Consider the following 18,689-nt stretch of genomic DNA (forward strand, 5'->3'; position numbering starts at 1 on the left):
CCCCAAAATGTGCATTCAAGAACTTACCAGCCCACTACACAGTTCACTTAAAACTTATATTTATTTTTATTCTATGCTCAAACATTCGGACCCCCAAACCAACAATGCTATGTGACCGGGTCATATGGCGCAACTATGCACTTTTTCCAATTGCAAACTGCCTGAACCTATACAATATGTAGCACTTTACCTTGTTGTTTTCTTATAGGCTGTAAGCTTGTGAAAAGACCATCTTACCTCTATTAATATCATCTTATTTTATTAGTTTGGGGGAAGGAAGGGTAATGGGAACAGGTAAGCTCTTTCCAGACTATCGGCTAATTTGGAGTGGGGTGTGGGCTTAACTGCAATTGAAAGAGTCAGCGACCATTCTTCCTGATCCAAAGTCTTGTTCCCAAGTTGAGTCGAATGGCTATGAAGATATGAAGACTTGATTGCCTGGGTTATTATTACAGAATCTTTCAAATTGAGTATCTCAGTTCAGATGATTTGGGATTGAATAAAGTCCTTCAGTTGGATTCTGAGAATTAAAACGGATTCCTGATAAAACATGATGGTGGTTTGAAATGTCAATTGAAAAGTATCTATCATTGTCACTGTGGGTTATACTCTCAGACGGCAGTATGTAAGTATACTATCTGTAACAGACTATAAAGAGTTTTGATAACAACTTGCATGTGTATTTGAAAGTGTATAAGTGTGATGCTATCATCTTTTGGCATCTCCGATTCTTGCATGAACCCAGAGATCCACGCAGCATTTCTGAATTAAGATAATTTCATCACCTTGACATAGTCTTCATTATTATATCCCAAATGTGTTAGAACATCCAAGAATGGACCAGCACCCCAACAAATATTAAATGTCATCATTTTATATGTAACTAAATATATATTAATTTAATTTATTTATAAAATATTTTGCCAGTAAGAAATACATTGATAGTTATTTCTCATTTTCAAGTATGTCCTGAGTACATCATATACAGACAGTGTTTGGGTTGCTTTTTGCGGTTACAAAAATACAATATTGCATTGCAATTGCACATGATTATAATATGAAATAACATGTTTTAAAATATCTTAGGGTGAAGGCAGACTGTACCAGACTTGTGCTGCCTGGTAGGCAAATATAGAGCACAATGTATGTTTACCAACCATTATCACCTTAGGTCCACTACCAGAATTGTGTTAAGTGCTGTGTGCTGCAGGCAGGGCCGGATTAAGGGAATGGAGGCCCCTGGGCTAAGGGCGCCTCCATTCCCCCGTGAGGCCCCCAATGTGAGCCACCCGCCGCCCACCCGTACCCCGTGAGGGCCCCCCCCCCCAAGCGCTTACCTGTCACTGTAGTCCTCCGTCCCCGGCGCGCTGTAAGCTCCATACTGAGGAGATCTCGCGAGAGTTCACTCGCGAGATCTCCTCAGTAAGCAGATTACTGAGCGCCGGGGACGGAGGACTACAGTGACAGTGCTCAGCAGCATTGATCGGGCTGGGGGCGCCCCCGCCCCTGGACCGATCAATAATGCTGCTGAGGACTTTGAAGGGCCCCCTGGATGCCCGAGGCCCCTGGGCTATAGCCCAGTTAGACCTCGGGTTAATCCGGCACTGGCTGCAGGCGTGAGGAGTCTGGGCAGATAATTGGGTAACTTATCTAGAAAGTTCTTGATAGCTTGATAGGCAAAGTGACCATTTCACCTGGTGACATGTTACAATGGCGGCTACTGCAGTCACAATGCAAAACAAAACACCATATTCTGATGTAGAGTGCATATAGATATTGATATAGGTGAAGCACTTATTATCGGCAAGGGTTAACTGAGGCCCAGAGGGACAAAACAAATTTGAGAGAAAAAAAATGATTAATACCTATTTTTTTTCGGTTGGTGGTTTGATAGCAAGATATTTCTGACCTCATCGATATCCTTACAATATGTACACTGTGATTACTAGGCTATTTATATGTCGGCTATTACAATGATGTTCTACCCATAAATGGGAGACACTGACAATAGCTCTACAGGTAAGCAGTAGTAGCAAAAGGAATACCATTGGAGCCTTTAGTGTTAGATAGAAATCTTTAATGTGATCTTGTTATCAGGTCTTCTAAAGTTATTTTTTGCTTTACAACATAGTGCTTTGAACTACGTAACAAGCAAAAAACAAAACAAATGGTGATCAAAGAAAACTTTGCCATGAAAAGTGCATTCTACACAGTGGAAGTAGAACGCAGTCTATCAGCTTAATCTGAAAAGCGAGTCAGGCTGTCAGGCTAGAACGCCCATTCCAGGGCTAGCTTCATTACACTTTACAGGTCTACTGCCGTGAGAACTGGACGAAACCTTGCTTCGGAGAGAGCATAGAATACTGAATAAAAGGCAGGACCTCTATACCAGTTGGTGCGACTATTTTTGCTCCACCTTTCTTTTTAATGTTGTGTTTCTAAATATTTGAGTTCTTCCTCTTTCAACCAGGAGATGTCTGGAAGTCTGGATGATCTACTATACTACAAGTACTGTTCTTGTTCATACATGTATAATCATGCATTTAAAACTAGCAAGTACATCCAGTCAATTTCTAAGTCTCCATGTCACAATACATCAGTATATTTTAACTTAAATTATCTATGTTGAATGCTCCAACAGTTTTTGTTACTGAGAAACATACTGACATTTGTGAAGTAGACCCGATACAGCTATTTTAGTCATCATAAAAACATTTGTGTAAACAGACAGAAGTTTCAGCCAGTGATCCTTTTTACTGCCTGAATGCCTACATAGTAGGGTAAGCAATGATCTTCCCTGATCAACAGCACATCAAATTTCTTGTGCCCCCTGCTGTCTATTTACACCAAATATCATCCTTGAATTGTATAGTAACCTACAGAGCTATCTCTTGAGTGGCAGATATTGGTCAGGGAGACTTTCCTGTATGCATCTGTGTCAGATGTTGCAAGACATAAATTACTATAGAAATAACAAAACAGAGTGTTCACATGGGTAACACAGGGAGCGGCTGTCATTTCTATGCCCAATAGGGTTAAAATCCATACTCGCCAAAGTAAAAAAGCGTTGGGCATACATTACTGGGTTAAGTCTGGAATAAAGAAAACATTCCTGGCTGCTTCACTCGTGCTTTTTGTACCAACCATATGAAACCTATTGTGATTGCATGTGAATATAGGATTAAAATACTAAAGCCGGTAAGTGAGGGAATAAGCAAGCATTTTAGATTAAAAAATATAAAGCTCTAGACACAAGAAATAAAGCATAAAACATTGTATAATGATTAACAAAAAGAGGGAAAGAGGTAACAATTTATACAAGATAGAGAACATAAGTACACTTTACAAAAATGGTCAAGGAAATACTAGGCGATGATATAACTTTATTGACTTTTCAACAACAAAAAATTAAAAAAAATTTGAACTGCTGTTTTTTTCTATGTATTGCTTTAAAAATGTAGTGAACTGAACTCACAATAAATACAAATAAACTTATTCTTTCTCAATTATTTTCTCTTGTGTTTTAAACAAATGCATTGCATTGAAATTATTTACATTTGATAAGACTACAACAATACACTAAAAGCAAGCAGCACAAAAATGGTTAATCAGATAATATCATCATCATCATGAAAATTGCTGTATAGATCTAAGAAAAAATCATATTACTTATTTTTTTACAGAATGTATATTCTCCACTATAATTGGAGGCATATTTGTTCCAGCGGCTGTAGGCAGTCTAGTTAGACAGGAATTGTTGGCGAGGGAACATAAAGCCAGAAGATGATGTCACACGTCATATCAAATGAAGCAGTCTTACATCTATGAACTATGTCTCATCTTAATAAAATGAAGCAATCATTTGAGCAGTGCTGAAAACATTAACATACTCTTCTAACATTTCAGTTATTCCTCTGAGAAAGCTAAGGAATTATATCTCAAACGCAGGGAACTTGGCATTTGCAGGGTTCAGTAAGTCAGCTAGAAAATAAATTGTGCCAGCCAATCCTGTAGGTAAAACATGGAAACACGTTAGGTCTTCACTTCCATCACTCTAGCTATTGCTGTACTATACTCAGCTGATGGGCTGTAGTCTGCCCACTCAACAGTATAACCTATAAAGCACCTAATACCATTTATGTTTCTGATCATTATGATAAACTAGTTTGTCTACATTCAGCAAAACGCAGAATAATATATACAAATATAAATAATTTAGCTCTAGTGATGAATTTAACTGTTACACGACTGGTCAGTATATTTTAATTTCTGAAATGTAGATAGCAAAGTAAAGCACGGATGGAGCAAAGTTTAAATAGGCCAAAGACTGACGGCACATTCAAGTGCCCAACGCCATCCATATCTGACGCTGTAGGTCTAAGTAAACTTTTCTCAATCTGTATATTGTTTAAAATACATTAGAGCTTTCTGGCAATTCATAGATAGCTGTGTCACTATAAATGTAATTCAGTACATTCTGTTTTCTAAGACAAGCCTGTTTTCACAATAATTTCCCATTTATATCACCAAGCTTAAGCACATACTTACTTGTGTATGAAAAGTCAACAGCTAAAATGTCTACACCAAAAAGTTGACGGTCAAAATGTTGATACATTTAAAAGGTCAACAATCAGGATGTCTACATGTTCATAAGGTCGACAAAGTTTAAAAGCAGACATGTAAAATGTAGAGTTGTAAAGTTGACAGATAAAATGTTGATATAAAGCACTAGGATTTAAAACATCAATACGTTAAAAAAACAAAAACAAATAAAAAAACCTGTAAGTAATTGGAAATAACAAAACAAAAATGGCAATCCAGCACTAGGTTTTGCCAGCCTGGGTTGGTAGTTCAATAGCATGGAAACCTATACCATAATGCCGAACCATCCCCAGGCTGGTCAGCACAGGACATCCCGGCACAAAAAGAGGATTTTTGTACTCATCAAAAAATCCATTTTCGGAACACTGCTCACCAAGGGCTATAGAGGGTGCTGTGCTGGAAACAATGCACTAAATATAGAACTTGTCTGGCCTGCTCCCTCCCCTCTATGGAGACCCTTCAGTTTTTTTAACTAACAATGCCCTAAGGCTAGGACTAGAATAACAATCAAACAAGAACCATACAACCGAAGTCTCCACCTCGTGAGAATCTGGTTTTGGAAAGTTAGGGATTGGAAGTGAACAAACTGCACTGCTTCGAAACAATACACCATCCTTCCCAGCAGTTTCACCCAAAGGAGTATGGAAACTTGCCTGAGACACAAGACCCTCACCTGTTTCTGAACGGCCAGAATCTTTTCCTGTGCTACAAACACCCTTCGACGCCTGGTGTCGAAGAGGAAATCCAGAAAAATCATGCACTGGGCGGGGACCAGGCTGGATATTTTCCAATTTATGACACAGTCCTGCGATTCCAGCCCCAAAATGGAGGATCCTTTGCTTGCTAATAATCCCTGGTGCGGGGCTATTACTACCATAGCCCCTCACCAGGCTATTTTCCCCCTCCATGGTTACCTGGATTCCAACACTGTCTGCTCCTCTGACTTGCTTGCAGTGTTCGACGTCCATGTTGTAATCGAAAGAGACACCATAGCCAGACCGTCTCATAGTGGCTTGATGCTGCCCTGGAGCAGATCTGGGTCCCTGGCCGCTGTAATGCAGCTAACCAAGTGACCCTTCGCCGGAAGACCATAGGTGGAGAGTTGGTGGCGGCATGTAACCATCATCTGCGCCATCCCCGCTCTCATCTGTGGTGCTCTCCAAGAGAACACCATTAGTAAAAACACGTAAGTAAAAAAAGAAAGAAAATAAAAGTGCTCTTCTCTGTGAACACTAAATAAAAAACTGAAGGGTCACCTTACAGGGAGCACAGAGGGGAAAGAACAGACCAGACAAGGTGCACAGCAGTGTCTCCCAAATAAAATGAATGAGAAACGAGGTCTTATGGCACTACTCAAATTTATAACATAGTGATTACCCATGGCTTGAACTCAGCGCTTGAGTTCAAGCCGTGGGAAATCCCCATGTTACAAAAAGGAGTACTTCTCTAATCATCATTTATTTATATAGCGCCAATAATTCCGCAGCGCTGTACAGGGAACTCATTCACATCAGTCCCTGCCCTAATGGAGCTTACAGTCTATATTCCCTAATATACACACACATACTCACACACAGACACAGAGACAGACAGAGAGGGAGAGACTAGGGTCAATTTTGATAGTAGCCAATTAAACTACCAGTATGTTTTTGGAGTGTGGGAGGAAACCAGAGCATCCGGAGGAAACCCATGCAAACTCAGGGAGAACATACAAACTGCACACAGATAAGGCCATGGTCGGGAATCAAACTCATGACCCCAGTGCTGTCAGGCAGAAGTGCTAACCACTACGCCACTGTGCTGTCCTACTCCAAGACCTAATTTTGTGCCGGGAGCTCCTATGAGCCAATCTTGTGTCGTCTATCAAGGTTTATTATTTTAGCAAGGATCTTTGGATGTTTTACAGATGAAGACCCTGGATGTAAATGAGCAATACATATGGTAAATAAGTGTTGTGTATGTTTTTTTTTTTTTTTATTTCAATTGAAATAATTTTTGTCTATTTTATATACATTTTTTCTTGGTGCACTACAGATCCCAGCAGGCCCTGGGTGCCAGGGCAAGCTGGCATTTATGGTTCCCTAAGTGCCAGCATGCCTTGGTAGCCATGGGTATGCTGGTGCCTGTAGTACTACAACCACTAGCATGCCCAAACAGTTATACCCCATTCATACTGCACCAAAATCCCGGGTCTTTGTCGGGGCGAGCTCAAACGACCCGGGTCTTGGTGCAGTATAAATGATACAAGTCAAAAATCCCGGGTCTAAAAACCCGGGTCTTCAACCCGGGATTTATCGAGGGGTAATTCCCGGGTCGGACCCGGGTTGCCTGCACTATGAATGGTGCAACCCGGGTTTTTCAACCCGGGTAGCACAGAAAACAAGCTGATTGGCTGTCTGCCTGTCTCTGGGGGATGATGTCATCGGTGGTAGCCCGTGGAAGATTCGAGAAGGAGTTTAGGAGAAATGGTGGATGGTGGAGTGCAGATCAAGCTGAAGCAGAATCGGAGTTTGTTGGAGAAAATTGCTTTTATTTCACTGAAATCACCACCCACTTTTGCATCATCTTTATGCGTCAAAAAACCAGTCACCTTTCAATGACATCACCATTTTTCAGCCAATGAAAACTGCTCTGGTGATGACTCCCACAAATTGCCAGGGCACAGACTTGTGCAGTATGAATGGGGTCAACCAGGGAAATTCCCGGGTCCGAGGTGCAGTATGAATGGTGTTTCTGAGCTGCGACGCTCCGAGCCCCGGCAAAAACCCGGCTTGAAAAACCCGTGATATTGCCGGGGCGGCAGTATGAAAGCGGTATTAATGGCAGCCTGCGCTTGCGGGTCCCTGTAGTACATCAGGGACAAAACACTTCATTACTATAAAATCAGTAATTTTAACCCACACATACCGCCCATGGGTTTAGAAAGAGCCCTATTGCTTTCAGCACCGGACCGGGTACACCTAGGGATGGGTTCTGCATTTTTTTCCGCAGAACTGATCTCCTTAGGGAATCCAAGCATGGGGCTGGTTTGGCATTATAGCAGGGGGACCCCACGCTCACGCTGACAAAGCCTAGAGCAGGTAATAGTAAAATCAAGAGGGACTCCATTCTTTTTGGTGCCCAAATTTTGCTAGTAAGAGCCTAGGTTGGCAGCGCCACCGTTGGTTAAGCTTCATTTTTTAAAGGGGGGGTTGATTATAGTGATGATCGATGCGGCATTGTCTTTAATACCTTTCATGCATGCGTCTCAGAAGCTAGCACGGAAAAACAGTATGCATTGAGGAGTTATTGCTTTAGTTATTTTAAAATAGTAGATGAAATTCAAAAAAATCTCAAATAGCCTATATGGATTATATAGTTAATTTTGTTATTTATTTATGTGTGCCTGCCTGCGTCCATATGCAGATTCTGCCACATCTTTTGGGAGCAGGATGAGTGAGGTAAGGGATGGGTAAGTGTAGGCCAAGTACAGTAAGGGTATGTTCTCATAAATGCGACTGAGTCAGACCTCCACAGAGACGCATTTACCCCTGTCTGGAGCCACATCTCTTGTGGGTGGTGGAGAGTTGGTGCAATGATCCAACTGATGTTGATCTTTGCAGTGTGAAAAAGAGGTTTTAAAAAAGAAATAACAATAATAATAATAACAATAATATTTTTTTTAAACGGCGTGTCCCCCTCCAAAAGTGATCCAAGCACCAGCAGGGATATCCTGGGCTAGTTGTGAGAAGTGCAGGGGAGAACAGTGTGGGGTTACTTATTTACTTTTTAATTCTACATTAAAACACCAATCATTATTAAGTTGTTCACTCAGACGCATTTAACACACTATGTTGAGTGACACATATCTTAAGATACGTGCAACTCATAATATACACCTGACTGCAGCTTGTCAAATATGTATTATGGCAGATATAGAGAAAAGAGCAGCACACTCCCACGTATTTCTCCATATTTTCCTCTAGACGGTGGTTTGCGCATCAGTCCGTCCAGAGCTCAGTCAGAGGAGTAGTTGGGGTGCAGCTAGGGCGTGTACGTATGATAATCATTATCATACGGCCTGCTGCAACACTTCCTTCCAGTACAAAAATCACCACTGCGCCAAAAAAAGCTCTAGGTACATAAAGAGCTTAGCACCTTTGGTTATTCTACCTAGAAAAACTCAATAAAGATTGTGGTGGAATTTCATACACACTCAGTGCTAATGACTATACTTGTATAGCGTTCCAGCTTGAATACTCGCGCACAAGATTAAATTATATAAACAAACAGTTACTATAAATTTGGACAATTGTATCACAAAATTTTTTTTCTCCCCCAGCATAAAAGTCCTTGCCCTTTTCTAGCAGTGTGTACTGTACCTTCAAAAAGGGAAAACGGAGAGTCTGGAGTCCTACAGCCATGATCACCATAATCCATGCACCACTCTGCAAACTACAGAACAACACAAGGTCAGTTCACAGTAGGGACATGTTAAGTAGACATCATAAAACATGTAGAAGAATATTGAGCTTATTTCTCATAATGATATTCTGTCACCTAAAGCATCCGGAAGAATTGGGTAGGGTAAAGGCATGGCTATGATGCTGTAAGCCTGCTTTTCTACTATTTGTTCTAGGTCAGAAAACTCAGTGATGCATAGCACCCATAGACCAGACACACACCTTACATGCTCTGTACAAGTACTTCAAATCATGAGTCAGGTTGTACATTGCGAGGAAACTATAGGCGTTTCCAGCTGCTCCATGGCATAGGCCATAACCCTTCTTCAATAACCCCCGTTGCCAAGAGATCTCTGTGCACTGAGCAGCATCTGACAGGTATCCCTCATTCTGAAAAATCTGCAAAAGAACATTAATAATTAGAAATCCGGCTCCATAATTGTATGTTTTAATATTTAATTAAAATATAATAATTAAAGAGAATGCTGGTGAATGTGTTCAGATTTTAGAACATGGATTTGAACTTGCTTTATCTTTTGTGATTAATTGGTTCCACTGACTTACATCACAGAACATCTAGTTGTAGCACCTGCGTATAATGCACATTTTGTTCTTTTCAAATAAAAGCCATTTTATGGAAAAACTATTTTGATCAAGGCAAAAAAAATATTCCTTTATACTTTCAAAGGGTACGGTAAAATGACAATACGGCATGCAGATGGCTGAGAATAAGAAAATCCTACAAAAAAAGTAATAGTAAAACCAATGAGAAAATACCACTTGAAAAAAATTGCAGAACATCAGTATATGCCAGTATATGCTACGATGACCATGTGTCAGCTTTGCAGACACGCCATAACAAAGCCTAATAAAACAAGGCCCAGAAAAAAAAATAACAAAACATGACAACATAAAATAAAATATCAAAAATAAATAAAAAAAAAAAAAGGTATCATTTCACAATATGGCAAAGAGCATGGGTAATGAATCAGCTGAGCAGATATCCAAAAGGAATGTTATCAAACAGGACAACTGTTTGGGATTGCAAGGTGTGATTTTAAATTTTTAGGATTAGATCATATAAAAAAAAAAAAAAAAAAAAAAAAAAACAGGTTTAGGTACCTTGTAGGCCTGTGTTAACATGTAAATCACACCAGGAGCTCCATGACACCAATGTACCAGCAGGTCTCTGTTGTCCCCAATGCAGGGAGGAAAGTTTCCAGATGGGAACTTGAGTTGTTGGACATAATCTACACTGGGTCTGACAAGGATCTGTAGCTTTTCACTGCTGGTGTTAGTCACAGGCTGAGAGAAACAAGAAAATGTATAGATTATAATTTATACATAAACATCTTAAAACACACAAAGTCACACAGTTTTAAACATAGCATGGAATTTTACATAGAGTGTGAAGATTACAGTACACTAACACATATGCACTCTGCTCTGCACCCTCCCCCTGTACACTCTTTTCCTTGTTGGTACATTGTGCAGTAGCATGAGAAGGCTCAGGCCATGACCTAAATTAACAGTGAAGATAGAAGAAGGTGGGCTAAGGGCAGGGATGGCAAGCTTAGGCATGAAAAAGTGTGAATTGCGAATGAAAATCAGGTCAGGTATTTGGAGCAGGTTTGGGAATGACCAGCATGAGCGTTTGTATGTATGCGTTAAGGGGTGGTTCATGTAAATGATACTGTGTACTGGACTAATACATGCACATAGCATAAAGGTACAATTAACTTTTCTGACTTGCCTCAACATTTCACTGCAGGTCTGTTAAAAAAGAAAGGATTAAACAATTCCTCTGATCTCCTGAAGCTAATGTAAGCAAGCATGTCATATTTCTGTTACATCACTGATCCAGTATCAATAACAATCAAGTCAAACAAGTTCAAGGACCTATACATTCAGTGTATATCATAAAGAACAGAGTCATGATAGTGACCAAATTTTAACTGTAAGGATAGGAGAGAGAGGAAACAGAGAAAAGATAAGTTGGTCACAGAGAAGTAAGTCAAATAGACTAGGGGGGCGGTGTGGCAAAGCCGCCAATAGAAGAAAAAGAAGGGCAAAGCAGGAGATAGGAAAGAAAGGAGGGAGGGGAGGAGGTAACGGATTGAGGAGGGATATCAAGTGGAGTGTTGTATGGGAGTCATAGGGCAAAAGGAGTCTGAACTTGAAAAAATGACATCCACGGTGCCCAAATTTTGTTAAATGATTTAGAAGTATTACGCAGTATACATGTCATAAACTCCATTTTGTATGAGTGCCAAACTCTATTGATAATTGCTTGCAAAGTAGGCACGGTGGGTTGCTTCCAATTAGTGGCAATTTGACACAGTGCTGCAGAACGTATATGGCGGAACATTTTTGTTTGATGTGTATTAGCGGATGGAATTCCAAGTGGGAGAAGGAAAAATCTGGGAGAATGGGATGTCAACCTGTAGAATCTGAGACGCGAAGTCCCTTAGTTCCAACCAGAATGGGGCAAGCTTGGGGCACTGCCACCAAATATGGAGGAAGGACCCTTCCGACGAACATCCTCTCCAACATGAGCTGGATGTGTCCGTAAACATTTTTTGTAATTTGGTTGGGACCAGGTACCATCGATAAAGAAGCTTATAGGCTATTTCTTTCAGTTTCACACAGATTGAGCTAGAGGCCGTGTTAGACTTTATTTCATCCCAATCCTCTCTATCCAAGGGGTCTCCCAAATCCTCCTCCCAGGCTCGCTCATGGGAGTCTTGGATGTCTGAGTCAGGAACTCTCAGCTCCCCATATAACTGAGATATAAGGCATTTGTAGAGGATCGCCGGAGGAAAAGTGACTCGAATGAGGTCAACGGCCTGATTCTTAAAGTTAATTTAGTGGTGGAATGAAAATTTCTTTGTTGTAGGTATTGAAAAAAGAAGGTGTTGGGAATATTAAATTTGGTTTTTATGTCTTTGAATGAGGGAAAAGTAACGTCTGTAGTGATATCATTAAGATAATAAACATTGTTCCTTTTCCAAAATTCAAAGGATGAAGCTATACGACCTGGTGAAAAATCTGGGTTGTCAAAGAGAGGGATAAGTAGACTAGGAGCCGGGGCGAGATTAAACTTTATGTTTGCTCGGTCCCAAATTGAAAGTGAATGCGATACAATTGGGTGATAAATAGCGGACCGAGGACGTTTAGTGCGAGGGAGCCACAGGAGAGAGGAGGCGGAAGAAATACCCAGGCTCTCGGCTTCAATCGAGACCCAAACTCTGGAGGAGCCTGAGGAATTCGAATTTACTGATTATTTTACATTCAAAATCTGCTAATCATCTCAAAGTTTTAGGCCATGCAATAATGCAAGACTGAGAAGCACCCTCTCCTAAGCATTACCTACTTTCGCTTATGGATAGAAGAGAAAGGACACTGGACATATTTAATACAAATGTGACTTATTTTTAGGTATAGTATTTAGCTAATGAATACACAGTCCTGCAGGGCTAATCATTTCTCCACAGCCCCTTTAGCTGTGCGGACAGTGATAACCGTCTGGTGTTTCTCCAACAGAGCTTCTGCTGAAGACTTACACAGACTGGGAGTAGAAGTAGGGGGGCTTCACCACTAAGGTGTTTTTTTTTTAAACAAAATATTTAAATTGTGGGAAATACCTAATCTTTGACAGGTTTCTGGTTTTATTAGTTGATATGTGTGCTATAGAGATCATACACCATGTGGAGATAGGACAGGAAATAAATGACTTTGTAGAATATATACTGCTTATAAACTTTATTTAACCGCCTTGGTACGGTCATTATTACAGTGGGCAGTTTTTTTGTGTGTGTGAAGCCTTTTGTGCAGTCTGTCACAAATGGAATCATCTCACATAATACAGCTGTGCAACAGCTTTCAGTACCCTCACTTAAAAACAAAATAAATATAAATGCACAATGTAGAAAGTATTTTAATAAAAGGTTAATGAACACACTAAATTGTTTCATCTCTTTGTCAGAATCCAGTACACTAATATTCAAAAATAATCTAAATACGAGGATATTAGCAGTAACCTCAGAGTTTTGCAACCTGCAGAAAAATACCAGCCTGTACATTTATATGGTCATCGAACAAAGATGGAAATTGTTTGTAACTATCTACTTAAGATAATTTTCAGTTGAATGGAAGTGTGGGCTGTCACAACTGTTTCCATTCCCTGCAAAGCAGTCCTCCTTGATTGCCGTCACTCTACCCTGTGCACCATTTAATATAGCGCCAGGGGCTGTTCCATGTAGCCTTTTGAATACTAGAGATAAAGATGACCGCACTAAGTGGGTTAATAAAATAAACAGTACTTAACCCCAATGTCACTAATAGTGTATTCCAGAATTATTTTCTTATTATAACTGGAAGGTGCTCCCTTATACTTGTACATTTAAATAGAAGGTCAAAGGAAAGAAGGTATATGTAGAGGCACTCCGGGGTATAAGATTAAAATAACATTTTATTGGTATGCATTAAGAATATAGGTTCATACAACTAGCAAAAATATAAATAAAAACATGTGCAGAGTGAGAATAAAATGCAGATCTAGCTGCAAAATCGCTGTGTTCTCACGTTATTTAATTATACTAAATACAATAATTCTTGTTTAATTGATGTTCTTATTAGGTTATTATTCTGCTGATTTATATATAACTGTTAAATCACTCATTTACCGATAATGTCATAGTGCTTAATAACACGTTTGTATATAAGGTAAAGCACGGTAGTGAGTTAAGATGACTATCTGGATAGTATAGGAGGCAGCATCACTCACTAAATTATTAAAGCGGCGATTTAGCTGTCTACAGCTGATATCAGTTAATATATATTATGATTCTGCTTTCCAACTAGACTCGTTCAGCGATCATTCATTATTGAGACACAAGTATAGTTCTCTTGTGGCTAGTCAGATATCTACTGAAGTATTCTAATTTCAGAATGCTAGTTAATTTGATTGTCGTGACTCAAATTACATGATGTCAATATGTTGCTATATCACAAACAACGTAAATAAGACACAAATACAAGTGCCATCCGCTAGTAAGTGTTGCCCAATTGTTAGGTCTGTAACATATCTAGGAGGTCTGTATCATATCATTATATGAGCGGTAGCTAGCGTAATTGAGCTCTGAACTATAATAGCTGAAACTAAGCTTAGTTGGACAGATTGTATACTCATATCTAGCTATGTAGCCTTTTGTCTTTGGGCTTTGTCACACAGCACTGCATGAATACTGGGGCTGTGAGGCGTTGAATGTGTAAGCGGGAGGACCAATCAGAAACCGCAATTTCTATATCATCACTGATTGGCCTTCGAGCTCACACACCCCTATACAGCATCTAAAAGTTGTGAGCAGCTTTAAAGTGTACCGGTCACGTTGTTTAGCATAATCCAATAGTACAACCTGTGCAAACACTTAACTGAAACGTACAGTACTCATATGCCATTCCTGAGAAAAGAGGATTTTTATACTTACGATAAATCCCTTTCTCTGATTCCATCTGGGGGACACTGCTACCATGGGGTGTAGTTGGGGAGTGTGGAGTTGGCACTTAACTAGTTTATTTGTGGCTGCTGACAGACTCTTCCCTCCAGCAACCCCCTGCTACTAGTCAGTGTAATTCTAAAGTCTTCAAGGAAAGTGAGTCGAACAACCAAGAAGCAAATAGCAGAAGGGAGGGAACGCAGTGTCCCCCAGCTGGAATCAGAGAAAGGGATTTATCGTTAAAATAAAAATCCTCTTTTCTCCTTCATCCTATCTGGGGCACACTGCTACCATGGGGACGTACAAAAGCAGCCCCCTTAAGGGAGGGACAGTCCTGGAAGCCCAGCTTGTAGCACGCTACTGCCAAAGCTAGCATCTGAGGACGCGAACCCACTGAACTGATAACATTTGGTGAATGTGTGGACCGAGGACCATGTGGCCACCTGGCATAGCCGATGAGCCGAGGCCCCATTGCAGGAAGCCCAGGAAGCCAACACAGACCTGGTGGAGTGTGTCAAAATGTGGGTAGGCACAGTCTGGTGAGCCTGTTTTATTGTAAAGGTAAGCCATCTAGCAATGGTTTGCTTGGAAGCTGGTCAGCCTTTTCTTTTGGAATCAATCAGGACAAAAAGAGAATCCGTACATCAGATACCTGAAGCTCGTTGGGACTTCAATATATACGCAATGCCCTGACCACATCTAAATATTCTAGGGCGGAACCTGCATAAGCATCTTGGAACACTGGAACCACAATTTCCTGATTAATGTGAAATCCGGAAATTACTTTCGGTTGAAAGGAAGGGACAGTCCAAACCACCGCCCTGTCATCATGGAAGATCAGGAAAGGCTCCCTTCAGGAAAGAGCCCCAGGCTCTGACACTTGTCTAGCCGAGGCTATGGCCAGCAAGAACACCACCTTACATGTCAGGAATCTAAGGTCCGCTGACTGTAAGGGTTCAAAGGGAGGTTCCAGTAACATATAGTGCCAAATTCATATCCCAGAGTGCCATGGGAGGAACAAATGTGCAGAAACCCTGCAAAAATGACGTCTGAAAGGTCCGGCAAGATGCCTCTGTAAAACAATAGAAAGGGCAGAGACCTGGACCTTTAAGGATCCCAAGCGTAGCTCTGTGTCAAAACCTCTTTGAAGAAACCCCAGCAGCCAGGGCAAATTAAATTTACTCGTATGGTGTGCTCGGTAATCACAACATTTAATGTAGATGCGCCAGATTCTGTGGTAAATGCGGGCTGAGACCGGCTTTCTAGCCCGTAATAGAGCATTCACCACCCTGGATGAAAAACCTTTGGACCACCAAAGGCTGGCTTCAACAGCCATGCCGTTGAAGTCAGCCGAGACAGGTCCTGATGCTGAAAACGACCCTGCAGAAGGAGGCTGTTGCGATGAGGCACACAAAGTCCCTGTCCTTCTGCCATGAAAAGGATGTCCGCATACCACGTCCTGCGTGGCCAATCAGGAGCTACCAGTATGACAGGGACCCCTCCCCTGCTTGACCTGCTGGAGTACTCGGGGAAGCATTGGATTGGAAAGAAAGATTCCCCAACTGAAAATTCCAGTGCATTATCATTCTGTCCACCGCCACCACCAGTTCTGCTCTTGAGCAGAACCTGGGAACCTGCCAGTTGTGTCTGGACACCATAAGATCCAGATCCAGAAGTCCCCACTTCCGGACCAGCATCTGAAAAACCTCCAGCTGGAGTGACCATTCCCCTGGTAATGCTGTGTGACAACTTAGGAAGTCTGCTTCCCAATTTTGAATGCCTGGAATGAATACGGCTGACAGAGATGGGATGAACTGTTCTGCCCAAACAAATATCTGGGCTGCTATGCACATTGCCCTTTGACTCTTTGTCCCACCCTGTTTGTTGACATATGCCACTGCTGTAGCATTGTCTGATTGTAGACGTACGGGCAATCCCTGAATGAGGGACTCCAGGATATTTATTGGAAGGGAACTTTCCTGTGCTGACCAAAGATCCTGAAGGTGCAACTTTTGCGCCAATGCACCCCAGACCTTTAGACTGGCATCAGTTGTTAAAATGATCAAGGAGCATGGGGCAAAGATTCTGCCCATGCTTAAGTGCTCTTGAATCTTCCACCACCTGAGAGATAGACGAGCCTTTGGGGACAACCGTATCCTCTGGTGCTCCAAGTGGAGAGTTGAACCTGACCATTTCTTTAGGAGATCCCCCTGGAAGCATCTCGAGTGAAACCTTCTGTAGGAGATTGTCTCAAAGGTCGAGACCTATAAAAATAAATGAACAGCAGCAAACAAAAGTCAGCCCAACTCCTTGGGCACTTAAGACTACACTGACTAGCTGCAGGGGGTTGCAGGAGGGAGGAGTCTGTCAGCAGCCACAAATTAACTAGTTAAGTGCCAACTCCACACTCCTCAACTACAACCCCATGGTAGCAGTGTCCTCCAGATAGGATGAAGGAAAAAATAATCTGTAAGACTATGTTCCTCCCGCTCAGTCTTTTATGCCCTTGCTTTAATGCTTTATTTTAATGTCTAATGTCATATTTCAGCTTTATAAACTTATGCACTATACTTTGTTGTACAGAGTAGGCACTTTAAGTGCAAAATTCCCATTACACCTTGTGATCCAGGCTATCATAAGCACTTACTTTGTACCTTATATCTCTGCTTGTTTTCTATTAACCTAATCAGACTGCAAGCTCTTTATGGTGGGGGGGTCTTTTCCTTATGTATTTTCAGTTGCCTATCAATGGCCTTCTGAGGAAGCAGAAACGAAATACGTGTCAAGGCAGAGGTCACTGGGCTGATCTGTATCATATCACAGACATGTATAAAATGACTGTTAGTTATGTTTTATATTCCTTTTTGATGTATTTATTTCAAATACATTTGATATCTAATATAACAGGAGTATGACACTTTGGTGATTCATTCATCCTATTTATAATCTTATCACAAATCTGAATTTAATTGAATATACCCATGAATACGTTCAATTCAGTTATTACCTAACCATGGCAGGAATGAGTTATATTAGTAATGAAATTTATTAATTATTAGTGCTTTTTACACAAATGAATATATATATATATATATATATATATATATATATATATATATATATATATATATATATATATATATATATATATATATATAATATTTTTGTGGTTCATTGTTTACGCAATGTCTATATATCCACCAATAAAAAATTTATTATATTTTTTCTTTATACAATATGAGTGGTGATGTGTTCATTTTAGTGGCTTATATTATGTTTTTAGGTTGATAATGTCTTTAAGTGCACTTGTATTTATTTATCTTTTTTTATTACTCTCTATACTTTACTCTGCGCATCGTGTAAAGTGCTATATAGATGAACCAAAATATACATGCTATCACTGAAGGGCTCTATGAGTGCTACCTTCACAAATCATTAAACAAACCCACCTGCATTAAGAAGTAATAAATGCCTGCCAGGCCATGGGCTGGTCCCACATACTGCTCTCTGTACCACTCATACATTAACGGGCTCTGGCTTTTAAGATGTTTCTGAACTGCCATGTTCTCGCCAGATTTCAGTATCATGTCACACACCTGAAAAAACAGAGATACTCATTAAACATATAAACATGTTCCTCCAACTCTGTCAACCACCTGCTGTGTGTAAGAAACACATGTAAATGAAAACATTCTACAAATCATATGCGCATTCAAATAAATCATTATATAGCAAATCTCCTGGTCGTAGACATGATCAGACAACACATTTCTAATGAGGTATTTGTGTTCTACCATTTGCTGCTGAAACGTTCCTTAAAAAGAGCTTTATTTGACGTTAGTTAGGTGTGCAACTTAAATTCCGTAGACAATTAGCTTTTGATTGGCAACTATAGGTTATTGTACATTTGTTAATACATAACACATACTATACTAAACATAGCAAAATAAGAAAATCACTTTAGGTGTAGAGATCTTGGATACAATGAAAGCAGTCTGGAGGTAGACATGTCACTTAAATTACAGTTGGAAAACCATTTCATATTCTACTGTGTGCAAAGCATGATAACAAATACTAAGGGGTACAGTGCTATAAACGCCACACTTTAGTCTATTGAGTAACACATATTCCAGCAATGGGGACATTT

The 18,689-nt window shown here is 40.4% G+C and overlaps 2 protein-coding genes across 4 annotated transcripts in view; both read right to left on the bottom strand.

The window, feature by feature from the left end:
• MYL1 (myosin light chain 1) overlaps nt 1-18,689 on the bottom strand; it is a 427,496-nt gene that overhangs the window by 91,254 nt on the left and 317,553 nt on the right. The gene's annotated exons all lie outside the window — the stretch shown is intronic.
• LANCL1 (LanC like glutathione S-transferase 1) overlaps nt 3,357-18,689 on the bottom strand; it is a 104,648-nt gene continuing 89,315 nt past the window's right edge. For all 3 annotated transcript variants that reach the window (XM_075180282.1, XM_075180280.1, XM_075180281.1), the window contains exons 6-10: nt 17,992-18,138; nt 10,167-10,349; nt 9,267-9,443; nt 8,964-9,036; nt 3,357-4,008 (exon numbers count right to left, since the gene is read on the bottom strand). In XM_075180282.1, the coding sequence (XP_075036383.1) occupies nt 3,932-4,008; nt 8,964-9,036; nt 9,267-9,443; nt 10,167-10,349; nt 17,992-18,138 (657 nt within the window). In that variant the 3' untranslated portion in view covers nt 3,357-3,931. The remainder of the gene's footprint in view (nt 4,009-8,963; nt 9,037-9,266; nt 9,444-10,166; nt 10,350-17,991; nt 18,139-18,689) is intronic.

This window comes from Mixophyes fleayi, chromosome 7 (assembly GCF_038048845.1).
Source record: "Mixophyes fleayi isolate aMixFle1 chromosome 7, aMixFle1.hap1, whole genome shotgun sequence".
Taxonomy (NCBI): Eukaryota; Metazoa; Chordata; class Amphibia; order Anura; family Limnodynastidae; genus Mixophyes; species Mixophyes fleayi.